The 23,811-nt window shown below is 39.3% G+C and overlaps 1 protein-coding gene across 1 annotated transcript in view; it reads left to right on the top strand.

The window, feature by feature from the left end:
* Window positions 1-23,811, top strand: part of ND-39 (NADH:ubiquinone oxidoreductase subunit 39) — an 86,722-nt gene that overhangs the window by 38,220 nt on the left and 24,691 nt on the right. Inside the window, exons 2-6 of the mRNA XM_067114128.1 lie at window positions 7,485-7,699; window positions 8,018-8,209; window positions 8,516-8,617; window positions 8,724-8,857; window positions 9,030-9,191. Of these exons, the coding sequence (XP_066970229.1) occupies window positions 7,485-7,699; window positions 8,018-8,209; window positions 8,516-8,617; window positions 8,724-8,857; window positions 9,030-9,191 (805 nt within the window). The remainder of the gene's footprint in view (window positions 1-7,484; window positions 7,700-8,017; window positions 8,210-8,515; window positions 8,618-8,723; window positions 8,858-9,029; window positions 9,192-23,811) is intronic.

The following is a 23,811-nucleotide window of genomic DNA, read 5'->3' as shown; positions in this document are numbered from 1 at the left end:
TCAGCCAAGCTCCAGCAACCTGGTACGGTAGGATTGTTTCTCTCTCTCTCTCTCTCTCTCTCTCTCTCTCTCTCTCTCTCTCTCTCTCTCCAGGAAGGAAGGACAAGTAACTTTGGAGGGCAGATGGGAAAGAACTTGTAACTGGGGAAAGAACAGTTGTGTTGTAGACTTCCAGGATCTTATTTGTGTGGGGTCTGCAGAAAGGTTCGTTTGAGTAGGGTGATTATATTCTAGATATGTGCTAAATGCGACATTATTTGTAAGGACTACATTTTCCTAATACTGCGTATTGTGTTGATTCCGTCGTTAATAAATCTCGCACGGCGAAGAAAGTTGTATTTTGTTTCTGCTTTCCTTATTTAGTCTTTGCATGTGGGAAGTAGACCCATTATTGCATAAGGATTTGAGTAACCAGTAGTTAAGTTTGTCAGTTTTAGAGTACTGTATTCCGTAAGTTTGGGAGAATGTATGTTAATCTTGTTTCTGTTCTAAATTTAACTGGGGAAAGAACACTATAGTTATGGTCGTTCAAATGCTCTAGTTGTTTTTGGTAATTCTACAGAAGAGCGTCTCACAGAGATATCATTTATTAATAAAATTGTTTGACTGAATGATAAAGAAAAGGTGTATACAGTGCAGCACAAGTGAGATAATTTGAGAAATTTACCATGTCTTGATGTTTTTACGTTCTTCCGGGAGGGTCTGGTACTAAACACGGCTCCCCGCAGAGTTTTCCTGTAGAATTACCGTATTTGTGGAATCGACTATGGGTTTCACAGACATGCAAGTGCGATTTTTTGCAATTATTCTGTATCGAACACTCGTATCAGTACGAGATTTTGCTATATTGTTTTACACCCAGTGAGGAAATTTATAGGAGTATCATGAATCATTAATTGTTAATTATAAAGACACTTGCCCCTATACCAAAGGGCAAAGTCTCAATCAGCCAGTCACAAAAACGAACAACCATATACAAAAGCTCCGCCTCCACCCCCTCCTTCCCTCTCCTTTCTTCCCTCACCTGCCCTCCCCCTCCCTTCAAGCTCTCTCTTTCTCTCTCTCTTTTTCTCTCTCGGAAGGTAGCTTAAGTTTCAACTTATTTTGTATGATTTTTTTAATATTCAGCAAGCTATCTATCTATCTATCTATTTATCTACCTATCTAATTATAATTTATATTGTTGTAGCTATGTAACGATTCAATCGGTTGTTACCTATCAGATGACTGATTTCTTTACGCATTGATTTGCTCATTTCTCTCTCTCTCTCTCTCTCTCTCTCTCTCTCTCTCTCTCTCTCTCTCTCTCTCTATATATATATATATATATATATATATATATATATATATATATATATATATATATATATATATATATATATATATATATATATATATATATATTGCTATTTAGCAAACACTTTAAATTTAAGAAGCATGGGGGCAAAAGGAAAAAATGGTTAAGCCTCTGTACCACTCCCCACATTTGTAGAAACAGACTGAAAGGCAGAGAGAGAGAGAGAGAAAGCAAATCATTGTATAAGTAGATCAGTTAACTGGAGGGTAACAACCAGTGAATCGTTACATTTATACAACAATGTCAGTTATTATTAGATAGCTATACAAAATTCGTAAAAAATGTTTAAATCAAAGCAACTTTCAGAGAGAGAGAGAGAGAGAAGGAAGGACGTAGGGCAGGTGAGGGAAGAAAGGAGAGGGGAGGAAGAAGAAGCGGGTTGGAGGTGAAGGGGGATGGTAGGTAGGCGCAGCTTTTCTAAGCTGGTGTTGGTTTTCTTGCTTGGCTAATGAGTTTTGCCTCTTGGTATAGGTACAAAAGTCTCTATTATTTACAATAAATGATTCATGATACTCCTATAAATTTCCTCACTGGGTGTAATACACTATAGCAAAATCTCGTACTGATACGAGTGTTCGTTACAGAATAATTGGAAAAAATCGCACTTGCACTGTCTGTGAAACCCACAGTAGGTATTTGACTTGTGGTAGCGATGACATGGTTTGCTTTCAAAGTTGCGAAATGTTTGCGAAGTGGTGGCCATCCATTTTCATCCAATGTGTGCCTTAATTGGTACCTTTCGTAGTTTTCTGTTAGTTCATTAGCTCCGTGGCGTTGTTAAGCGTAACCGTTTATTAATTCGGTGTTATGAAAAAAAAGACTATTCTTTCAATTCTACCGAATTTAACAAAATGCAATAATGTCAGAGTCAAAGGATTTCTGCTGCCATATGCTTCAAAGCGGGAGTTTTTCAACCTGAATGGCCAGTTCACTAACTAACTAGTAAAGGGTTTTAACACGTATGCATCCAAACAATTTCAGCTACGTGATGTCACACAAATTCTTGACAAGCACTCCCAGATTTATTGAGACTTGACACGAATCAGAATCATGTTTTACGAAGGTTAAAATTCATACGATGTTCAAGAAAGATGTTCAAAAGAATAAGATCTTGACGAAGGTTTTCGGTAGATCTAAGTAGTACCTCCGCGGTGGCGATTCCCTTCTAACTTGACTTTTACTACAGTTTTTTGGTTCCTAATTATGGATTTATCTTCAATTTTTGTCGCACGAATGTAATTAACCTGTAAAAGTCCATTCAACAAGGGGTTTCCATAATCGATCTTCACAAGACAGAGCACGGGCACGTCTGTTTGGAACGGTTCATATCCCGTCCGGCAAGTGCAATAACTTGTTAACGTATGGGTAACCCCCCGGGCCAGTACTAAACACGGCTAAGGGACAATCCATCCCCCCGATGCCAGTACTAAACACGGCGAAATGCATTTAACTCCCTGCTGTTGGCGAATGGCTCCCTCTCGTTTTTCCCCTTCAGAGGGCGCCTCCCTAACGTAAGCATGTCCGCTCCATTTCTGTGTTCTCCCCCACCCAAAACCCCGAATTCCCACAGTCCCCCTTTACTGTTAAGTAGAGTTAGGGTGCAAATAACAGTTGGCCGACAACAAACAAACTCACCGCCAGTATCAGAAGCCCTAAAAATGTAGAAAAAACCAGTTTCCAAGGTAAAAACAGGCGCGGAGCTAGTACTTAGAATTACCTTTGATTTTGAAGGTATTCTAAAGGAAAGTTACTAGTCCGTGTTTAAGGGAACAGTAAGTAAAAGAGATGGAAGGGCAAGTCTGAAATCATTGTTGTGGTTTGTGGAGAAGTCGTCTTGAAATTGGACTAAAAAGCTGTTAGTTTTTCAATCACAGAAGAAAATGCAAGTTGAAGGTAAATAAACGTTATAGATTTAACGACAGTGAGGAGCAGTTTTGAGTTAAATCTATCTTTAAATAAAAAATGAAAGCTTAATGAGTGGAAATTCAAATCTTATTCTGGTAAATAGAATCAACATTTCATTACATTTTGCATTTGTAGGGTTTTAGAATCCAAATAGGTACTCTTGACTTATGAACCGATCACCTAAATTGTTTAGACTCTACCATTTAGTTCTGGTGGACCTTGGAGTACAGAGGGGACCTAAAAATATCCACGAAAAACATAACTTTCTCACGTTTACTAATCCTACAATGAGAGCCGAAGCAAATGATAAAGATAAACATGTACAGTAGAGTTCGTTCAAGTAAAGAGCAAAGAATGCTGGTAAACCTTTAGATTTTGGTTAAAAAGTCAAAGGTCATGTCCAAGGTTTAAAGGGGAATCTGTAGGTTTCGATGTAAATTGGTGCTGTTGGTTGGAACCATAGTCTCATGATCTAAACATTGTTTTTAGAATTAGTGCAAATCAGGATGCAAGTATATCAGGCTAGTTTAAAAAATGTTTGATCAGGTCAATCCGAAGATACCGGTGATCAGTAATTGGATTTAATTAGCAATGTGCAGTTTCTTTGTTTAGAAGTGCTGTTGCTCTTTGCTTTGTATCTTGTCACGCAAGTAGATAAGGATATTATAACAAAAGGAAGAGTTTTTAGTAATTTAAGACTGTTTACAGTGTTGTGTTATCAGTTTTGGAACTCTTTCATATATATAAACATTTTGAATTATATTGCTGGGAATAATAATGATAATTCCGGACCTAAATATAGTAAAAGCGAACACAGGTGAAACAACCAAAAGTGGAATCGAGGAAGCCCCACCGGTGCGTCTCGTTAAACACCCGGATCAGTGTGTTTGACCTTCGCACCTGAAGACTTTGACACTGGAAACCCTCTTCGTCTTCACTCACTGACCGTGCCAGGAATCCCGAGATGGAAACTCATCTTTTGTAATTAGGTTAAATTCTTGAAAAGGTCCAAATACGTGAAAGGAAGGTTAAATTCTTAAAAAGGTCCAAATACGTGAAAAGAAGGTTAAATTCCAAATACGCGAAAGGAAATTCTTAGCACTATAGTCTCCCTAGCATACTTGGTCAAAGGAGGGTCTCGGGAGGGTGAAATATACTTTCCTCATTGTGCAAATAAGGCTACTGAAGACTCATTTTCGAATCTTTAAAAAAAAGTTTTATTTAAGAAACACATCCATTATAACTGATGGCAGTTTTATGATAATATTGTTAGAAGTACAATATGAAAATATTAAGACAATGTGACGTTCTGCCACATCGTCCTTTACCCAAAGGCGATGGCGAGGAAGAAACAATAATAGTTTCGGGTCAGTAGCCTTGGATTACCCATCCCAATAAAGGATCTCTAGGTCAACACAAGGAACAAAGGATATCTCCCCAAAACGAAGCATAGCATAAAATAATGAAAATTAATAAATACTTATATTTAAAAATAAAAAATCTACGCAGAGAGAGCGCGCCCGCGTTTTCAATGCACAGAGATTATTCTTTAAATTACATTTGTGCAATTGTTAAACAACCTTGCCAATACGTCAAATGTAAGAAAAAACGAAAGGAAAAATTGACTTATTAAAAGAAGACAAACAAGCCTAATAATTACTGGAAGTGATGTGCAAAAACACAACAGTCCAAAATTATGAATTGACATTTAAAGGAGGGAGAGAGTCGGTCACCTGGTGATAGTTAATATTTATATTTCATGTAATTTATGTTCGCATGTCTTCATTTATACTAATAACGTTTCTAAAAGAAGAGTTAGCCCAAAAATCCGTTGTTTACAAGGAAAACAAAACCAGGATGTGCCAAATAGGATTATAACAGGTCAAGGTCTTGGGAAGGAAAGGGTATCCACAATCCGCGAGTTATTTCGAGAAACGAAGATACGTCAACGCAGTAAAGCGATTTCCCCTCCCCTCCACCTTGGTGACCGACGACGGTAGCTCCACTCTAGTATTATGAGTTGATCAGCGTTTTGTGAAATGTTAGTTTTTCTTGGTTTCAAACATTGTTACATATTAAAAACTTATTTGTCATATGACTGGAAGGGAAATGCTGTTTTTTAACGTCAAATAATTTTCCAAGGTGTATGCTTTCAAGAGTTCACGCCCTAGAATTTACAGTGCTTACTTATCTGATTAATTTACGTAAATTTTTGCATTTATGTTATCGCTTCTATGTAAGTCCTGTGCATAAATTGAATAATGGTGAATTGGATATCGTTTCATTGATATCGTAGACGTAGACTAGAAGTATTTGATTCGTGGTTATGGTTATGTAGTTTTGGTAATTTACTTTGTAGTAGAAAGAAGTGTGCACGGTGAAATTAAATTGAGATGCTGCTTCTCGAAAAGTATTTTTACACGTGGAATAGCTTAGCAGACTAGTTGAATGTAAGTTCATACAATTCACTTGTAACAGTTTGAACTGTGCATTAAATCGTGTCTGCAGAATTATTAGTGTACAAAGAACAGTATTGCATCATTTGATTAGAGAGGCTCCCAACACCTATAGGAGTCGACGGCGGTGGTTGGTGGCTGTTGAATAACAGCAAAACATTGATATCGTGACGCACAAGAGATATAGAGAGAGTTAAAAGTTGAATACACATAGAAAGTGTAATGGTTGTAGAAAATGGCATATTTATTATTTTTGTCATTTGAATCTTACGTAATCGCATTTATTATAATTCATCTTCTGCGACATAAGTTATGTATGCCTTTTTTTTATTAGACGAATCATGCACCCTGGCAGAATTTGTATACGGAGGAATATAATACCTTTAACTTTATCATTTTAAACATATGTGGCCATGTTAATATGGGATTGATTCCGCCTGCACGTACTTAGTTCGTGAACAGTGTTTTGAAATGGGTAGGAAACAAATGTCCGAGTTTTCATTGTCGAAATACATCAGAGGGTTAAAAGAACCTTAAAACAAATACCCTGGAATGCATACGCTTGGATCCCTCTACTCTATAAGTAGTCTGCCACAAACAAACATTAGCGAGTTATTCGAAGTCTTAATAAGAAGGCGGTGTTTCATGTTTTATTTTACATTAGTGCTAGGTGTTCCTTCACTTTATTTATTTACTGTAGGTTGAAAACTCCCTTCGCTAGTCATTCAACTTTCAGTTGGTTTTTGATACTCGTTCTTCACCTACCCATTATGCTCAAGCCAACTTTCTCAAATATACATACAACTTCTATCAATGTTAACCATAAATTGTTGTGATAAAATTATTTAGATTACATTTTTATAATGTACAATAAGTATTTTATTGATAAATATGATATGCAAATACAGTACTGCATACTTATTGTAACAAAATTGGGTAAAAATTTACAAATATATATATATATATATATATATATATATATATATATATATATATATATATATTATATATATATATAATTAATTAAAATTACTTACAAATATATATATATATATATATATATATATATATATATATATATATATATATTGCACTTATGTGTATACATATATATATATATATATATATATATATATATATATATATATATATATATTGTGTCTTGATGTTTTATTTTATTGAGTAGAATGTTTAAATAAGAACTACAGACACATCTAGGTATTATTGTATAGGATAGGAAGGCCCTTCACGGTTGATTAAATACAGAGACTGCAGTAAAGCCATATTAGTGTAGAGGTTATACACTTAAAATATAAGTGATGAATTCAGGTGTGTAGTCTTCTATGTATATTTTATTTTTGTGTCCATTAATTTGCTTAAGGTACTATAAACAAATTAAATGCTGTTTTCTTTCAAGAATCTTTACAGTTTTTTCATAGTGCTTCCTACATTTTTGGTGCTGCTCACACTGTTCACGTATGGTAATGTAAATACTGTACAGATATACGTATGGACAAGGCAAAAGGTTTCTTGTGAAATGGCATGGGTCAAGAAAACAACTAGTTTGCCACATTTCATTTGTCCATCTACTCGTTCATTTTGAAATAAGCTCCACAGTCTGATTGGTGTGGAATAGTTAGAGGTCTAAGCTATATTTTTTGTTAGATGTACCAATGGTCATATATAAGAAAATTTACTGGGGGCAAAAGATTGTGTTAGTGAAACAATATGGTAATGTATGAAGGAATTTCATCTGTTTTGTGCAGGATATGGATTGGGAGCCCGTTCAGCGGCCATTGCTGGCATACAGCAGCAGCGGCATTCATCGGACGTCCGTTTTCTCACAAGGCCTGATGTATCCGCTTTGAAAAGGGGTAGGGGTGGACGTTCATCCTTCTCAGGAATTGTATGCACAATTTTTGGTGCTTCTGGGTTTATGGGACGATATATATGCAACCGTCTTGGGAAAACAGGTACACAGGTAAGTGCTTGATCTATTGTATAGACTTATACATATCTCAGAGCTACTTCCCAAATTAAACAAAAGAACATGTTAAAAATAAGTCTGAATGATGACTACTTGACTCAGTTATGAAAAGAAACATCAAGTGAGAGTATTTTTATGTTCTATGGATAAAAATGTGAATAGTTTTCAAAGCATTTTGCCAGAAATGTAAGCACTTGAATACTGTACTGTATATAATTTTTTCTGTAGAGTGCTGTTTTATATCAAAAGTTTTGTTTCATTTCTTGTTGAATATTACACAGAGTTGTGCAGCATAGTCATTTTTTTTTATAGATGATTATCCCCTACCGTGGTGATCACTATGATGTGCTGCCCTTAAAGTTGGCTGGTGATTTAGGGCAGGTACTTTTCATCCCATACCACCTGTGTGATGAGGAAGCAATTCGAAAAGCAGTAAAACATTCCAGCGTAGTGATAAACCTTGTTGGACGAGATTGGGAAACCATGAACTTCAAGTTCCCTCAGGTAAAGATTTCATTTTGATGCAGTGGGTCTCATGTAGTAGTCTGAAGGATAAATCTTCAAATTGTTTGATATTGTGCAGGATTTTTGTAAGTGAAGATGCCTAGATCTTTATATAAAAATGTGAATATTGATGGAAAACAGAAATAAAATAGAAATTACAGTATATTGACTTTATTCTTTACTGCACTGTATCAGTTACGTATAAAATAATTGATTATCAGTATGATTATGGCAACCTCATTGCTTATGGCTCGGTGTCAAAATAGTTTATTATAATTCTGATGTCATTAAAACTTTCCAAATCAGGTAAACATAGAGGGTGCAGCACGTTTAGCCAGGATTAGCAAGGAAATGGGTGTAGAGAGGTTTATCCATGTGTCGGCTTTGAACTCCAACGTTGAGCATGAGGTAACTAGTTTCATTTTTTTTGCAGACTGATACTGCTCATGAAAGTAATATTTTATTTTGAGAACTATATCTAGAGAACTAACCAAAAAGAATAATATGATTTCAGGGGTATATACTGAAGGGAGGCTCCCAGTATTTGAAGACAAAAGGACTTGGTGAACAAGCTGTGCGTGATGCTTTCCCAGAGGCTATAGTCTTCCGGCCTAGTGATGTATATGGGCAGGAGGATAGATTCTTGAGGTAGTCTGAGAGATTGCTCATTTTTATTTTCATTTTTTAATGGTTTTGGTAAATTTCTCTGTTCAGAAACATAGTTTTAAATGGGGATGAATAAAAATGTGATATTTGATCATTTAAATTAATATTTTGAGTAATTTTTAAAGATCCGAACAGTAGTGGTTCCATACCACAGGTATTATGTTGGATTGTGGAGACGACAGGGAAGGTTAGTGCCTTTGCCCAAGGGAGGTAAAGACGTTTGGAAGCAGCCCGTATATGTGGGAGACATGGCACAAGGGATTGCTAATGCTGTGAAAGATCCTTTAGCTGTGGGAAAGACATATGAAGCGGTTGGGTGAGTAGTTTGTGCATTTTAGCACTGTATCATATTGTATAAGAGGCTTGATAAGGTTTCCTTTTTTATGTTATGAGGAGGAATTTTGGTGAAATTTTATTCTACTTGGAAGGCAAGTTTTTCCTCTACTAAATTTGTCATATGCTGAGTAAAAGTTAGGTAAACACCAAAGTCCCTGCTGTCCCATATTTGGATGTAATCCATGCTGAGATGCAAGAAATTTCACCACAAAAATCATAAATTATACACACACATCTTTAGATGAAAAATCTTTATTGACCAAACATTTTTGCATGATAAGTACTGCAAAACTAGGATTTGCTCAATACAGTAGTTTACTGTGTTTAGTATGTAAAACTGTTGACAGTGCGACCCATGTACACGGACTCGCTTTTATGCCTGTACTTGTTATTAAATTGCATTTGTTTTTGTATTAATTGTAATGCATTTGGTTTTAGTAATGTTGTGCAGTATTAGATTACAAGTATTAATATGATAGAAATTTCTTATTTTAGAGGTACAGTATGCATATCATTCATACTATGTATTTGTACTATTGTTTGTGAAAAATTTATTTAAATTTTTAATTCAAGAGGGCAAATGAAACCTTGGAATCAGTGGTTTTGAGAGGAACTGTTTTTGCACAGTCATCTGTTCTCTTTTGATATCAATAAATTGTTAAACTCACGTAACATAAACTTCTAATTTTTGACAAGATTATAAGTAGATAATTGAAGAAACAGGTAGGATAATTACAGGTATTGCTTTACATACAAACTTTCACAAGCTTCCATCTCTGCATGGTATGTGGGATATGTGAACCTTCTTGTATTTCAGTGACACTTTTTCAAGAAAGGTTAAAGATTTATTTTTATATATGTAACTTACCCAGTAATTACTTAGCTAAGATTTTCTACTCAAACGGCAATTAGAATTCTGAATTCCGCGGTAGCGATTCTTTTGTTTTGTACAGGTGACTATGCCTCGCCCACTTTCGGGGTACGAAAGAGGAACAACATCGCCAACATGACAATTTGTTTCTATTGCTTGTAGCGTCAACACCTGGTGTTGTTACAGCAGTTTAGAGTTTTTTGGATTCGTAATTTTCTTCCGTGGTGAAGTATTTTTGTAGCTTTTTCAGCATTTTTTCATACTGACTTTCAAATTTTGACCTTTTCAACTAGTCAGGGTATGTCCGACACTAGTAGCTCTAGTTTCCGGTATTGCAGTAAAGGCTGCAATACCTGGATGACAAAATTGACTTACGATTCTCACACCTTGTGTTCCAGTTGTAGAGGACAAGTTTGCTCTATTAATTTGACGTGTGACAATTGCAGGGATTGGGGAGAACAAAAATGGAAGACTTTAAATTCTTATTTAGCTAAGCTAGAAAGAGATAGGAAGAGGAAAGCAGCGGCTAAAGCCAGCGGGAAATTAGCTAGTCTGGCTTTGACTCCTAGGTCGGTGTTACGTACTCCCTCTAGGAGGAAGCCGTAACAGGTTCTTTTATTTTAATATCAAATCCAGTGACAAAAACAAATCAGTAGGTGTGAGGAAAAACCAGAAAGACACGTAGGCAAAAATTTCACAATATTTATTACACAATAAATGCACAAACACTGATGGCTCACAAAAAGTAATAAATTGATAAAGTACAAAATACCATCAAATTACTCCAAGAGTCACCTATAACTAAAGCTAAACACTACTCATAGTGAAGAAACCAAATCTTAATCTCAATAAGGGACCCAAAAATTACCCACCACGCTAACCTATTGCTAAATAGAAAGGAAAGAAGTGGAAGGACATACAAAAGAAATAATAATCCTACCTAAGATATAAAAATCTAAACCTTAATATTAATCTATACACTCATGGCACTCAGTCTCACATTATACCTTGACAGTTTTCATAACAAATAAATATACCATGAAACACACACTTGAAGATTATAATTACACCAAGTTTAAGGTGTAGCTGAAGACACAATGTTTTTTTGCAAACGTTGACACAGACCAGTACTAATGCAGATGAGTCTATATACCGCTCAACAAATACTGCCACAGAACGTCACTCTCATCAGAAGAACTGCACTTCCAAAAACAGTTGGTGGATAATAACACTTCAGTCTACAGCTCACGCCAAATATACAGAGGATGTTCCTCTTACCTGAGAGAAGACACCCTACTTGCTCCAACAAGGCCACTCTGGTGCTGATACAGTGGATACATCGATGAAAAAGGCTCTGAGCCCAGATCTCACGCACAACTGCCAATGTCAAGATTAAGCCAGTAGGTCACTTAAATCACAGTGGCACGTCAGACTCCCACATGTAGCTCCATATACAAAACTGCCTTTCACATTAAGAAGCAGCTCAATACCAGCAGATTGTTGTTCACCAAGAACAAGCGAGAAATCTTCACAATAGGAAGATATGTATATATAATCCACAACAGCAGACAGATCAGCAGCTCCAGAGTCTTCAACGGCCTTGAACTAGACTCCCGAGAATACTTTAGGAGAGCCACAAGTCACCTCTCCTTACAACACTCCCAGTCACTATAAAGAAAAATAAACAGAGTTACAAATTTGGCAAGGAAGCAAAAACACTGAGGAAGGCCGCACTTAAAACTGCACTCAGTAGATGGCGCCACAAAACTTAAGCTTTTCAACCAAAGCAAATTAACCCTACATTTAACCAAAATATAAATTAACATAAAACCAACAGCAAAATACCTAACTTAACTTAGTTTTACAAAATTGCAAACAATAGAAAAATTAAAGCCATCAGTGCAAAAAAAAGAAAATTTACTTTAAAGTTACGTTACTGCCTGACACCTTCCTCCCTCAACGAAAAAAAAAATTAATTTGACTAAACAGGAAAATGAATTTTTTTTTAAACCTTAATACGAAAATATAAGGTAAAGTAAACATGACAAACAAAAACACTCACACTAGGACTACTTAATCTAACTGCTCAAAAAAAAAAAAAAAGAAACAGGGAACTCTGGGATTGCACAAAAATAAGCAATAACAACATTAGAATACATTAATAGCCTATACACCATCTGAAAAGGAAATTAGAAAATCAGGAACGGCATCACAGCCAGCACGTCACATCCTAGAAAGTGCATCGGGGATCTTGTTGTCCACTCCTTTTATATGTTGGAAGACCAGGTTATATTCCTGAAGGAGAAGTGCCCATCGCAGAATCCTTTGATTCGCTCCCTTCATCTTATTTATGAACACCAGCGGGTTATGGTCCGTCAACACTTCAACCTGGAGAGAACTAGATAAATAAATGGAAAAATGGGATACGCTCTTCACCAGAGCCAAAGCTTCCTCCTCTATGGTGGAGTACTTTCTTTCAGCCGGAAGTAACTTTTTACTGAAGAAAGATACAGGTGCATTTCCCCTCATCATCTCTCTGAAACAGGACTCCTCCAATGCCCACGACGCTGGCATCCACAGCCAAAATAAAAGGTTTATTAAAATTTGAGAGCTAAGAATTGGTTCCGAGACCAATACAGATTTCAACTTATTAAACGCTTTTCACACTCCATCTCCACAAAAACTTAGTGTTCTTTTTCAATAGATTAGTTAAAGGCTGGGCGATGTCAGCAAAATTCTTCACGAACCTCCTGTAATACCCTAACATGCCAAGAATTTTATGGACACCACGGACATTACACGGCTGAGGAAGGTTGGCTATAACCTCAATATTAGCATGTTTAGGAGCAACCTTCCCCAAACCAACCTCATGACCAAGATAGGTCACTACAGCCTTACCAAACTCACACTTATTGATATTTACAACCAAACCAGCCTTTCTTAAAACCTGAAACAGTTTTCTTAACCTTTCAACATGGGTTTTCCAGTCCTGACTGTATACCACCAAGTCGTCAATATATATTTCGGTACCTTCCAGCCCGCATATCACCCTATTCATAAGGCGCTGGAACGCATAAGCTGCATTTTTCAAACCAAAAGGCATCACCTTACATTCATACAACCCATTTGGGGTGACAAATGCCGAAATCTCACGGGCCCTGTGAGACAATGGCACCTGCCAGTAACCCTTCAATAAGTCTAATTTAGTTACAAACTTGGCATTCCCTATCCGGTCTATTAAATCTTCAATCCGAGGAAGAGGGAAACTGTCACTCTTGGTTACCTGATTAACTCTACGGTAGTCAACACACATTCTATAGTCACCGTCAGGTTTCTTTACCAGAACTATAGGAGAACTCCACGGACTTGAGCTGGGTTGAATAAGATCATGGTCCAGCATATACTGCACCTCCTTCTCAACTACTTTGGCTTTTTCTGGGTTCAAGCGGTAAGAGCCTGCTTTACTGGACGAGCATCACCTACTTCAACATCATGTTCAAGCCATGAAGTAAGCCCTGGAGTCTCTAAACACTTCTGGAAAAGACTTTATCAAACATAACAAGTCTTTCTTCTGGACTTCATCCAGATGCTCCAACAAAACATTAGCCTTATTAAAAATCTCAACATTAGTTTTTAAATTCTCTACAGATACATGGTTATCAACATCATTATCAGGATCATCAACCTTAGAAAATACAGTAGCTAGAGGACATGGTATTTCATAAACAATATTTAAAGGATCTGGATTTCTACCTTCATATTTCTTTAATCTATTAATGTGAAAAATTCTACTCTTTCTAGTAGAACCTGGAGAATCTAATTCATAATTAAGGTCAGACACCTTTCTTATTACCTTCCATGGACCTTTAAATCTGGGTTTCAGAAAACTATCAGGGTCCATATCTAAAACCAGAACCAGATCTCCAGATTCGAAAGAACGACTTACTGCCTTGCGATCATGGAATATTTTTCATACTAGCCTGGGAAGCTTGCAAATTATCCTGGGCAAACTTCCAGGCACCACTCAATTTATTTTTCAAATTAGATAAAAATATATTTAAATTTTGAATTTGTTTTCGTCCCCCAATCAACACTTCAAATAACACTTCCAAAAGACCTTGAAGCTCATGACCATACACCAATCTGAAAGGAGAAACACCAGTAGATTCATTTGGGTGAGTTCTTAAGGCAAATAATGCATAAGGTAGTTCCTTATCCCAACTACTCTCTCCCGTTCATAACAGTACTTACCAATTATACTTTTTAAGGTTTGGTGGAACCTTTCCACAACCCCTTGACTTTCAGGATGGTATGGGACACTGGTGATGTGCTGAATGGCCAGTTCAGCACACCTGTCCTGAAAGTACTTAGAAGTAAAATTAGTACCGCGATCTGATTGAATGGTACAAGGTAACCCATAACGACAAAAATATTCTACTAACTTCTCCCAGACAGCTTTTGACGTTACTTTCCTAAGAGGGAAAGCCTCTGGGAACCGAGAAGCTCTATCCATCACCGTTAATAAATACATATATCCCGATTGGGTTCTAGGTAAAGGACCAACAACATCAATGACAATCTCTGAAAAAGGTTCACCAATTGCAGGGATGGGTTTTAACGGAGCCTTGCGCAATACCTGATTAGGTTTACCCATGACCTGGCACGTCTCACAAGTTCGCAAGAACTGCTTAATACACCTTCTCATATTAGGCCACCAAAATAGCTTGGTTAATCTCTTAAAAGTTTTTGTTACCCCAAAATGTCCCGAGAAAGGATCCTCATGAGCTGACTGCAGCAATTTGTCTCTGAATTGTTTAGGAACTAAAATCTGCTTATGGTACTCAGAGGATTCCATAAGAGCAGAACGGCTTAATCTACACAATAATCCTTTCTCTGATACAAAACATGGCTTAGAAACATCATCCCCCTTAGTTATTTCCACATCAAATTCATCATGCTGAGCTCTTATAAAATCAGCCCTATCCCATGCTCTGACTACCTTACTACTATCACTACTTCCTACAGACTCGAGCCTTCCTACTGCTACATCTACTTGTACAGGGTCTAAATGTAAATCCTCTCCGTCCATCAAGAGGTTACCCCCTTTTTTCTGGGAGCGAGTAGTTACAGCAATTGGTAATTTATTTAAGGTTAAAATGGGGAACAATTCTCGTCCCCCCACATTACATAAGTCATTTCCTAGGATACCATCTATCCCAGGAATAGGTAGTTTATCAACAATGGCCAGATTAATACTCTTTACAACACCCGATATGTCAATCTCTCCTTCAACCACAGGAGCCGACACAACAGTGTCAGGAAAACCACTTAAAATAATATAGTTAGCGATCTTCACGTTAAGAGGTAACCTACTTCTCAACAATAAAGATCGAGCAGCACCTGTGTCCCTCAAAATTTTACATCTATAACTTCCTTCTCAAATCGCAGCTTACTTGGCCAAATATACTTATTAAATGACAGTCACATGGGGAATCTTTCTCTTTATTACCTTTGTTACTATTTTCCTCGTTCTCTATAGAATGTTGAGAAGCCTTAACTTGATTCACCAAAGCAATGGGAGAAGTAGCCTGCCTCTGTAGATAACTCATGAGCAAAACACTTAGCCTGGGTATGTCCTATCTTGTTACACCAATAACAGGTTCTACTACTTCCCACACCACTAGTTATAGTACGGCTAGAATGAGCATTATCAGTTTTGCAAAATTCCTATTTACAAAATTACCACTGGGATTACTTTTTGGTTGATTTTTTACCTGAAAATTGGAATTTGCTTTAGAGTTAGCCTGGAAACTAGAATTATTATTAGGACCCTGGAAATTAGAATTATTTTGGTTAAAGTACATTCTCTTTCTACTCTCCCAGTTACCCTTGACCACAGGAAATTACCCTGAAGTTCTCAGTACCAACCTTATGGGTCAATATATATTCATCACTCAACTGAGCAATTCTGGGAAAAGAGGTCACCTTCAAGTCTTATAAATGCACTCTTAAATCTTTAGCACACGATTTTTAAAATCTTCAATCAATATCAATTCCTTCAAAGCCAGTTTTAAAGTAGTTACTTGGCGACTCTTGAGCCAATCATCAAAATGCTCCTGCTTTACACGAGCAAACTCCACAAAAGTCATGTTCGGGGTTTTGTTAAAATTCCTAAACCTCTGCCTGTAGGCCTCGGGTACCAAATCATAAGCTTTTAATATCAAAGCCTTCACTTTCTCATAATCCCGAGATACTTGCTCCTCTATGGCATTATAAACCTTCTGAGCCTTGCCCAGCAAGCGACATTGAATCAACACTGTCCAGACCTCCCTAGGCCAAGACAACCTGGAAGCAACCCTTTCAAAAGCCTTAAAGAATTCAGGCACGTTCTCCTCAGTAAAACAAGGTACAAGTTTTAGAGCATCCCCAAAACTAAACTTTTCCCGATATCTTCATGGATGGGGGTACTCACAAACTCCTTACCTTGTTGGATCTTGGCCAACTCTAACTTCATGCCAAGCATCGCTCTTTCATGTGCTCTGATTCTCTCCAACTCCTCGAACTCTAACTTCTTTAGCTCCAACATGCTCTGGAAATCCTTTACTAGTGGCTCATTTTCCACTTTGGCCGAACGAGTAGGAACAGCCAGACAAACGTTATCAGTCCGAGGAACCCGCTCAGTTTGACTTTTATTATCAGGTAGACTGCCGTACCCTTCAAAAATCACTCCACAGTGGGGCGGATCCTGAAAAAGACTCAATCCCGGAGCCTCTTCTACATCAGACTCACTCATGCTTTCACTAATTAATTCATCAGCAGTTTGTTTAAGCTCACTCAGCCTATTCTTTACTAACTTATATACATCCTTTTTCAATTCCCTATTTGTTAAAGAAATGCCTAACGACCTAGCACAAGCTTTCAAATTTTCTTTAGTCAAAGCACTCAAATACCTAATACAATCCTCAGAAGCAAAATATTCAACGGGTTAAACTCTACATCAGCCATAGTGAAAAGGAAAAGAAGGAAGGTGATGAGGCACAACAAAAATAAATATTGATTAATCTCACCCAGAGCACAGTCTGACAACTCGCACCACCGACTGTGTTTGTCCTGGATCCTGTCACGGTTGTTAATTTTTGTTATTACTCCTCTAGGAGGAAGCCGAACGGGTTCTTTTATTTTAATATCAAATCCAGTGACAAAAACAAATCAGTAGGTGTGAGGAAAACCAGAAAGACACATAGGCAAAAATTTCACAATATTTATTACACAATAAATGCATAAACACTGATGGCTCACAAAAAGTAATAAATTGATAAAGTACAAAAATACCATCAAATTACTCCAAGAGTCACCTATAACTAAAGCTAAACCCTACTCATAGTGAAGAAACCAAATCTTAATCTCAATAAGGGACCCAAAAATTACCCACCATGCTAACCTATTGCTAAATAGAAAGGAAAGAAGTGGAAGGACATACAAAAGAAATAATAATCCTACCTAAGATATAAAAATCTAAACCTTAATATTAATCTATACACTCATGGCACTCAGTCTCACATTATACCTTGGACAGTTTTCATAACAAATAAATATACCATGAAACACACACTTGAAGATTATAATTACACCAAGTTTAAGGTGTAGCTGAAGACACAATGTTTTGGTACGTTGACACAGACCAGTACTAATGCAGATGAGTCTATATACCGCTCAACAAATACTGCCACAGAACGTCACTCTCATCAGAAGAACTGCACTTCCAAAAACAGTTGGTGGATAATAACACTTCAGTCTACAGCTCACGCCAAATATACAGAGGATGTTCCTCTTACCTGAGAGAAGACACCTACTTGCTCCAACAAGGCCACTCTGGTGCTGATACAGTGGATACATCGACTAAAAAGGCTCGAGCCCAGATCTACGCACAACTGCCAATGTCAAGATTAAGTCAGTAGGTCACTTAAATCACAGTGGCACGTCGTACTCCCACATGTAGCTCCATATACAAAACTGCCTTTCACATTAAGAAGCAGCTCAATACCAGCAGATTGTTGTTCACCAAGAACAAGCGAGAAATCTTCACAATAGGAAGATATGTATATATAATCCACAACAGCAGACAGATCAGCAGCTCCAGAGTCTTCAACGGCCTTGAACTAGACTCCCGAGAATACTTTAGGAGAGCCACAAGTCACCTCTCCTTACAACACTCCCAGTCACCATAAAGAAAAATAAACAGAGTTACAAATTTGGCAAGGAAGCAAAAACACTGAGGAAGGCCGCACTTAAAACTGCACTCAGTAGATGGCGCCACAAAAACTTAAGCTTTTCAACCAAAGCAAATTAACCCTACATTTAACCAAAATATAAATTAACATAAAACCAACAGCAAAATACCTAACTTAACTTAGTTTTACAAAATTGCAAACAATAGAAAAATTAAAGCCATCAGTGCAAAAAGGCAAAAAAGAAAATTTACTTTAAAATTACGTTACTGCCTGACAGTCGGATAAGGCTGACATGTCTGTTAATTCTCCAACTGTTAACCCTTCCCCACCTGCATCAATTAATTCTCCTAAACCACCTACTCATTCTCCTGGCTCCATCACTTCCGAACCCGATCGCTTCGCCAGCCTTGAGAATAACTTTGAGCAACATTTAAATATGGTAGTGAGTACAGTGGCCCAGTTACGGCCATCAATGCGTGTCCTGATGGACAAGTTTGAAAACAGTGCTAAAGGTGAAATGTTAGTGTAGGAGGCAGCTGCTCGTCCCACTGATTCTCCTAGGCGTCAGTCCCTGCCATACTCCCCACTACCTGGGAGGAGGCATACCGGTAGCCCAAGGGAGGTCAGTGGGGTCTGCCCATGGGAAATCATCCCCTCAGTCCAGCCTGTTGCATCCCAGGTTGCAACTAGAGACAGCCACTGGAAAGGCGTCTCAGAAGTTCATCAGCTTTCGTCAAGTTCTGAGGAGTCCTCACCTCGTAAGAGCCGTCTTCGTCACTTCCCCGATGAATCTTGCCCGCTTAAGAGACGTTTTTTGGGTAAAGATCAGTCCCTGCATCTCCCATACAAGAGAATGAGGGAGCCTTCCTTCAGTCCTCAACCTTCGCGTAGCAAGTGGGACAGTCCAGATTGTTTCTCCTCTCCTCAGCGCCAGGAGCAAGGTTCTAGTGCACTGCACCTTTCGGGTGAACAGCTCCAGATTTCGCATAAGTGCCCTGTTCCCTCTGAACGTCCCGTATCAGCAAAAGGCTTTGATGAGCTCCATGAAGCAGACAAGCGCCCTGTAGCAGCCAGGTGCTATGATGTGGCCAAGCACCCTGATGTAGCCAAGCGTCCTGATGCGGCGGAGTGCCCTGAAGCAGCCAAGCGCCCTGAGGTGGTCGGACACTCTTTTTCATTGCAGGGCCCTGAAGCTTCCGATCTTCCCCTAGCGCTTGAGCACCCTCAAGACTCCAAGCGCCCTGCAGCCTCGGATAAGCCTGCTGCGTTGAATCCAGCTCTTGAGCATTTGCGACGTAAACTGGATAATATCCTTCATCTTTTACGGAAACCTGCAGCACAGACAGCTCCTGAATTAGAGTCGATTACATCTCATGTCTCTTCTGAAGACGAAGAAGGGGAGCAGGATGCATCTTCTACTCCGTATGCAACACTCCTCAATTTCCTTCTGCAGCAGTTCCTGGAGTTTTTCACTCTGGCCTCTCCTTCCTCTCCAGCTTTGTCTTTCTTGATGATCAGTCAGCCCGTGGATTCAATGATACTTCCTAAGATGGTTCTCTCTTCTTCATCAAAGAAAGCTCTTCGCCAAGTAGAGAACTGGCTTTCCGAGAAGAGGGATCAAGGGAAAGCCTGTTTTAGTATTCCTCCCTCTCGTCTTGCACGTATGCAGTACTTGTCATATGCAACGGGAGAAGCTCCTTCCCTGGGAGTGGCTGCCTCCTCCCAGGGGGACTTTTCTGCGCACATTGACTCGGGGTGTAGGTCGGCTCTCGCTTCGGCAAAGACGTTCTTTTCAGCACAGCAGATGGATCATCTGTTGAAGAGTTTGTTTAAAGTCCTTCGAGGTGTTGACTTTTCTCGACTGGTGTTTGGGAGCAGTTGCCAAGAAGCTTCAAGAACTGGCTTTTTTGTGTGATGAAGTCTCAGACCTGTTTAATTTTCTCTCCTGTGCAGATAAAGCTGTTAGAGATGGCTCACAGGAATTAGCTGCCCTTTATGCCATGGGCATGCTTAAGAAATTGGCTCTCCTTTTTTCCTCTCTGGATAAACAACATTTGTTTCCTCAGCCTACCGTAAGTGAGATCGCAGCGAGTCTACACCAGAAATCAACGCATGATTTGTTGACCCAGTCGACGAAGCACCAGAGGGACTGGTCTGCCTTCTCAGTTAAACCTTCATCTCCTCTTGAGCAACCAAAGCCATTTCGTGGAGGAAAGCAGAGATCGCGCTCCAGGTCTCGAGGATCAGATAGATTTGCTCCCTGAGCGATTAAGAAATCTTCTAAATCATCCTCTCGCAAGTGAGAATTTAGTCCTTCATGCTCCGGTAGGGGCCAGGCTTCGTCTCTTCTGGGAGAGATGGAGCAAAAGAGGAGCGGATCAGTGGGTGGTGAAAGTTTTAAAGGAGGGATACTTTATCCCCATCAAGGAGGATCTGCCATTGACCAACACTCCCGTCGTATTGACGGCTTACTCCATAGGATCAGAGAGGTATTCGGCCCTATCGAAGGAAGTGTCCTCTCTTCTGAGCAAAGAAGCAATAGAAGTAGTAAAAAAGGCAGACTCAAAAGATTTTACAATCACCTTTTTTTAGTGCCTAAGGCTTCAGGGGTTTTGAGACCAGTGTTCAACGTAAGTGCTTTGAATGTCTTCCTAGAAAGAACAAAATTCTACATGGAAACCATCCACTCAGTTCTTGCTTCTATCCGCCAGGGAGATTGGATGATCTCCCTGGACATGCAAGACGCTTATTTCCATATTCCGATTCACTGGACTCGAGGAAATACCTACGATTCGTTTTCGAGGACCAGATCTATCAATTTCGAGCACATTGTTTCGGTCTCTCGATGGCCCCACAAGTTTTCACTCGAGTTGTGGCTCCTTTTGCGGGTTGGCAACATTTAGCAGGAGTGAGTATCTTGCTATACCTGGATGATTGGCTAGTTCGTTCACCCACAAAGAAACACTGCATGGAGGACTTGCAGAAGACTCTTCTTTTAACCCAGGAATTAGGACTACTAATGAACTTCGAGAAATCATAAATGATTCCCACTCAGAAGATTCTTTATTTGGGAGTTCTGATAGACTCTCTGAGTTTTTGGGCTTCTCTGTCACTCAGGAGAGTAGAAGACTGTCTGAAGAAGGTAGACCTCTTCCTCTCGCTTCATTCTTGCTTCACCACCCAGTGGATGAATCTCTTGAGGACAATGGCTTCTCTGGAGCAATTTGTAAGACTGGGGAGACTTCACATGAGACCTCTCCAGTTCTGTTTAAGAGCTTGCTGGGATCAGAAGGTGCATCAGGACCGTCATGTCTTTCTGATAACCCCGAAAATAAAGGAGGATCTGCAGTGGTGGAGGTCCACAGACAGACTTTTGGAAGGGAAATCTCTTGTTCCGGTGAGCCCCGACCTAGACTTCTTTTCCGATGCATTGAACCTAGGTTGGGGAGCGCTCCTTGGGAACCTGGAAGTCTCGGGGAGGTGGTCTTCGGAGGAGAAAGGCCTTCATATCGGTGCGAGAGAATTGAAGGCAATACATCTAGGTCTGCAACACTTTGCGACACAGCTACCCAACAAGACTATAGCGGTACATGCGGACAATACCATGGCCCTAGTGTATATCAAACACCAAGGGGGACCCACTCATTTTCACTCTGCAAGGTAGCGTGAGACCTGCCATGCTGGGCGGATCGGAACTAGACTCAGTTAGTCACCTGGTTCATACAGGGCAAGCACAATGTCCTGGTGGACGAGTTGAGCTGTCACAAGCAAATTCTGCCCATGGAGTGGACACTAGATCTTCGCGTTTGTGGAGGCCTTTGGAAATTATGGGGTCACCAAACACAGACCTGTTTGCAACTTCCAGGAATTAGCACCTTCCTTTGTTCTTTTCCCCCTTTCCGGACCTTTAGCTTGGGTGACAGATGCCATGATCTTGGACTAGTCCAACCTAGATCTTTATGCTTTCCCTCCATTCGGGATGATTCGGGAAGTAGTAAGGAAGTTTTGGTCACATCACAATGTGAGGATGACTCTCGTGGCTCCCTACTGGCCGCAGAAGGAGTGGTTCTTGGACCTGATCGATCTCCTTTAGACTTTCTGAGACTCCTTCCCAAGATTCCAAGTCTTCTCAGACAACCCCACGTCATGAAGTTTCATCAAGGCCTATCCTCTCTGGCCCTAGCAGGATTTCAACTGTCTACAGACTCGTCAGAGTGAAAGGATTTTCTAAATCAGCATCAGAGGCTATCGCCAAATGTAGACACATCTCCAATAATATCTACCAAGCTAAGTGGGCACGCTTTAGGAGTTGGTGTAGAAGAAACAAAGTCTCTTCCTCAAAAACATCTATCACTCAGATAGCAGACTTCCTTCTCTTATTTGAAATCTTCTAAAGGGTCGTCTGTCTCAACAATGAAGGGTTACAGAGCGATGCTCAGCTTCGTTTTTTGGCATAGGGGTCTAGACATCTCAAACAACCAAGACTTGTCCGAACTAATTAAGTCTTTCAATATCTCCAAGTCCAAGAAAGAGTCCTTCTCTTGGAATCTTGATGTAGTTCTTTAGTGGCTTTCCGACCCTCGCTTTGAACCTATGCATTCTTCCTCTCTAAGGGAGCTGACTCGGAAAACTCTCTTTCTGGTTGCCTTAGCAACAGCTAAGAGTGTAAGTAATAGACAAAAGGATTGGTTTTTCACAAGGGAACGCAGTCTGCTCCTTTTTGCTAGGATTTCTAGCGAAAAATGAAAACCTGTCACATCCCTGGGCTCGTTCCTTTTCGATTTCAAGCTTATCAGATATTCTAGGCATGGAAGAGGGGGAAGATTAGAAGCCAGTTTAGTAATCTGTGGTGTTCGGTAAAAAGCCCTCTAGACTATCGAAGAGGCATACTCTCAATTAGCGGAAACTGACTTATTGCTATTGAAAGTTAAAGCGCACGAGGTAAGAGCAGTTGCTACTTCGGTAGCGTTCAAACACAATCTTACTCTCTCTGCGATCCTGGAGGCAACTCATTGAAAATGCAATTTGGTGTTTGCGATGCACTATTTGCGGGACGTCAAAACAGTTTATAATAAATGCAGTACCCGGGGACCTTTGAATGTAGCTGGCATAGTGATGGGTGAGGAAGTGTAGGAAGTGTCTTCTCCTTTCCTTTTCTATTCGCCTTGAAAATGGTGTTGAGTTCTAGGGGGGCCTGGGAGGGTACGACATACCTGGAGTGCCCACCAGCTTTTAGTGTTGGGTAGTGGTCTTGGTTTTTATCTTTTAATCATTGTTTAATTATGGTGTAGGTGACTTTGTTGTTCTGGTAGGTTATTTTTGTGGTACTGTGCCCAGGGCAGGGGCAATTATGTATGCTTTGTCGGCCTTCGGTTGTACACCTACATCGCAAAGCATAATCTTATACTTCGTCAGCCTTCGGAGTACTCCTTTGCTGCGAAGTGTCCCACTTAAGTAGAGGCGTGTCTGGCCATGCCGCCACGTCGCTACAGGTTGAG

This window comes from Macrobrachium rosenbergii, chromosome 13 (genome assembly GCF_040412425.1).
Source record: "Macrobrachium rosenbergii isolate ZJJX-2024 chromosome 13, ASM4041242v1, whole genome shotgun sequence".
NCBI lineage: Eukaryota > Metazoa > Arthropoda > Malacostraca > Decapoda > Palaemonidae > Macrobrachium > Macrobrachium rosenbergii.
The sequence above is the reverse complement of the archived record's forward strand: the minus strand, read 5'-3'. Positions and strand labels throughout refer to the sequence as shown.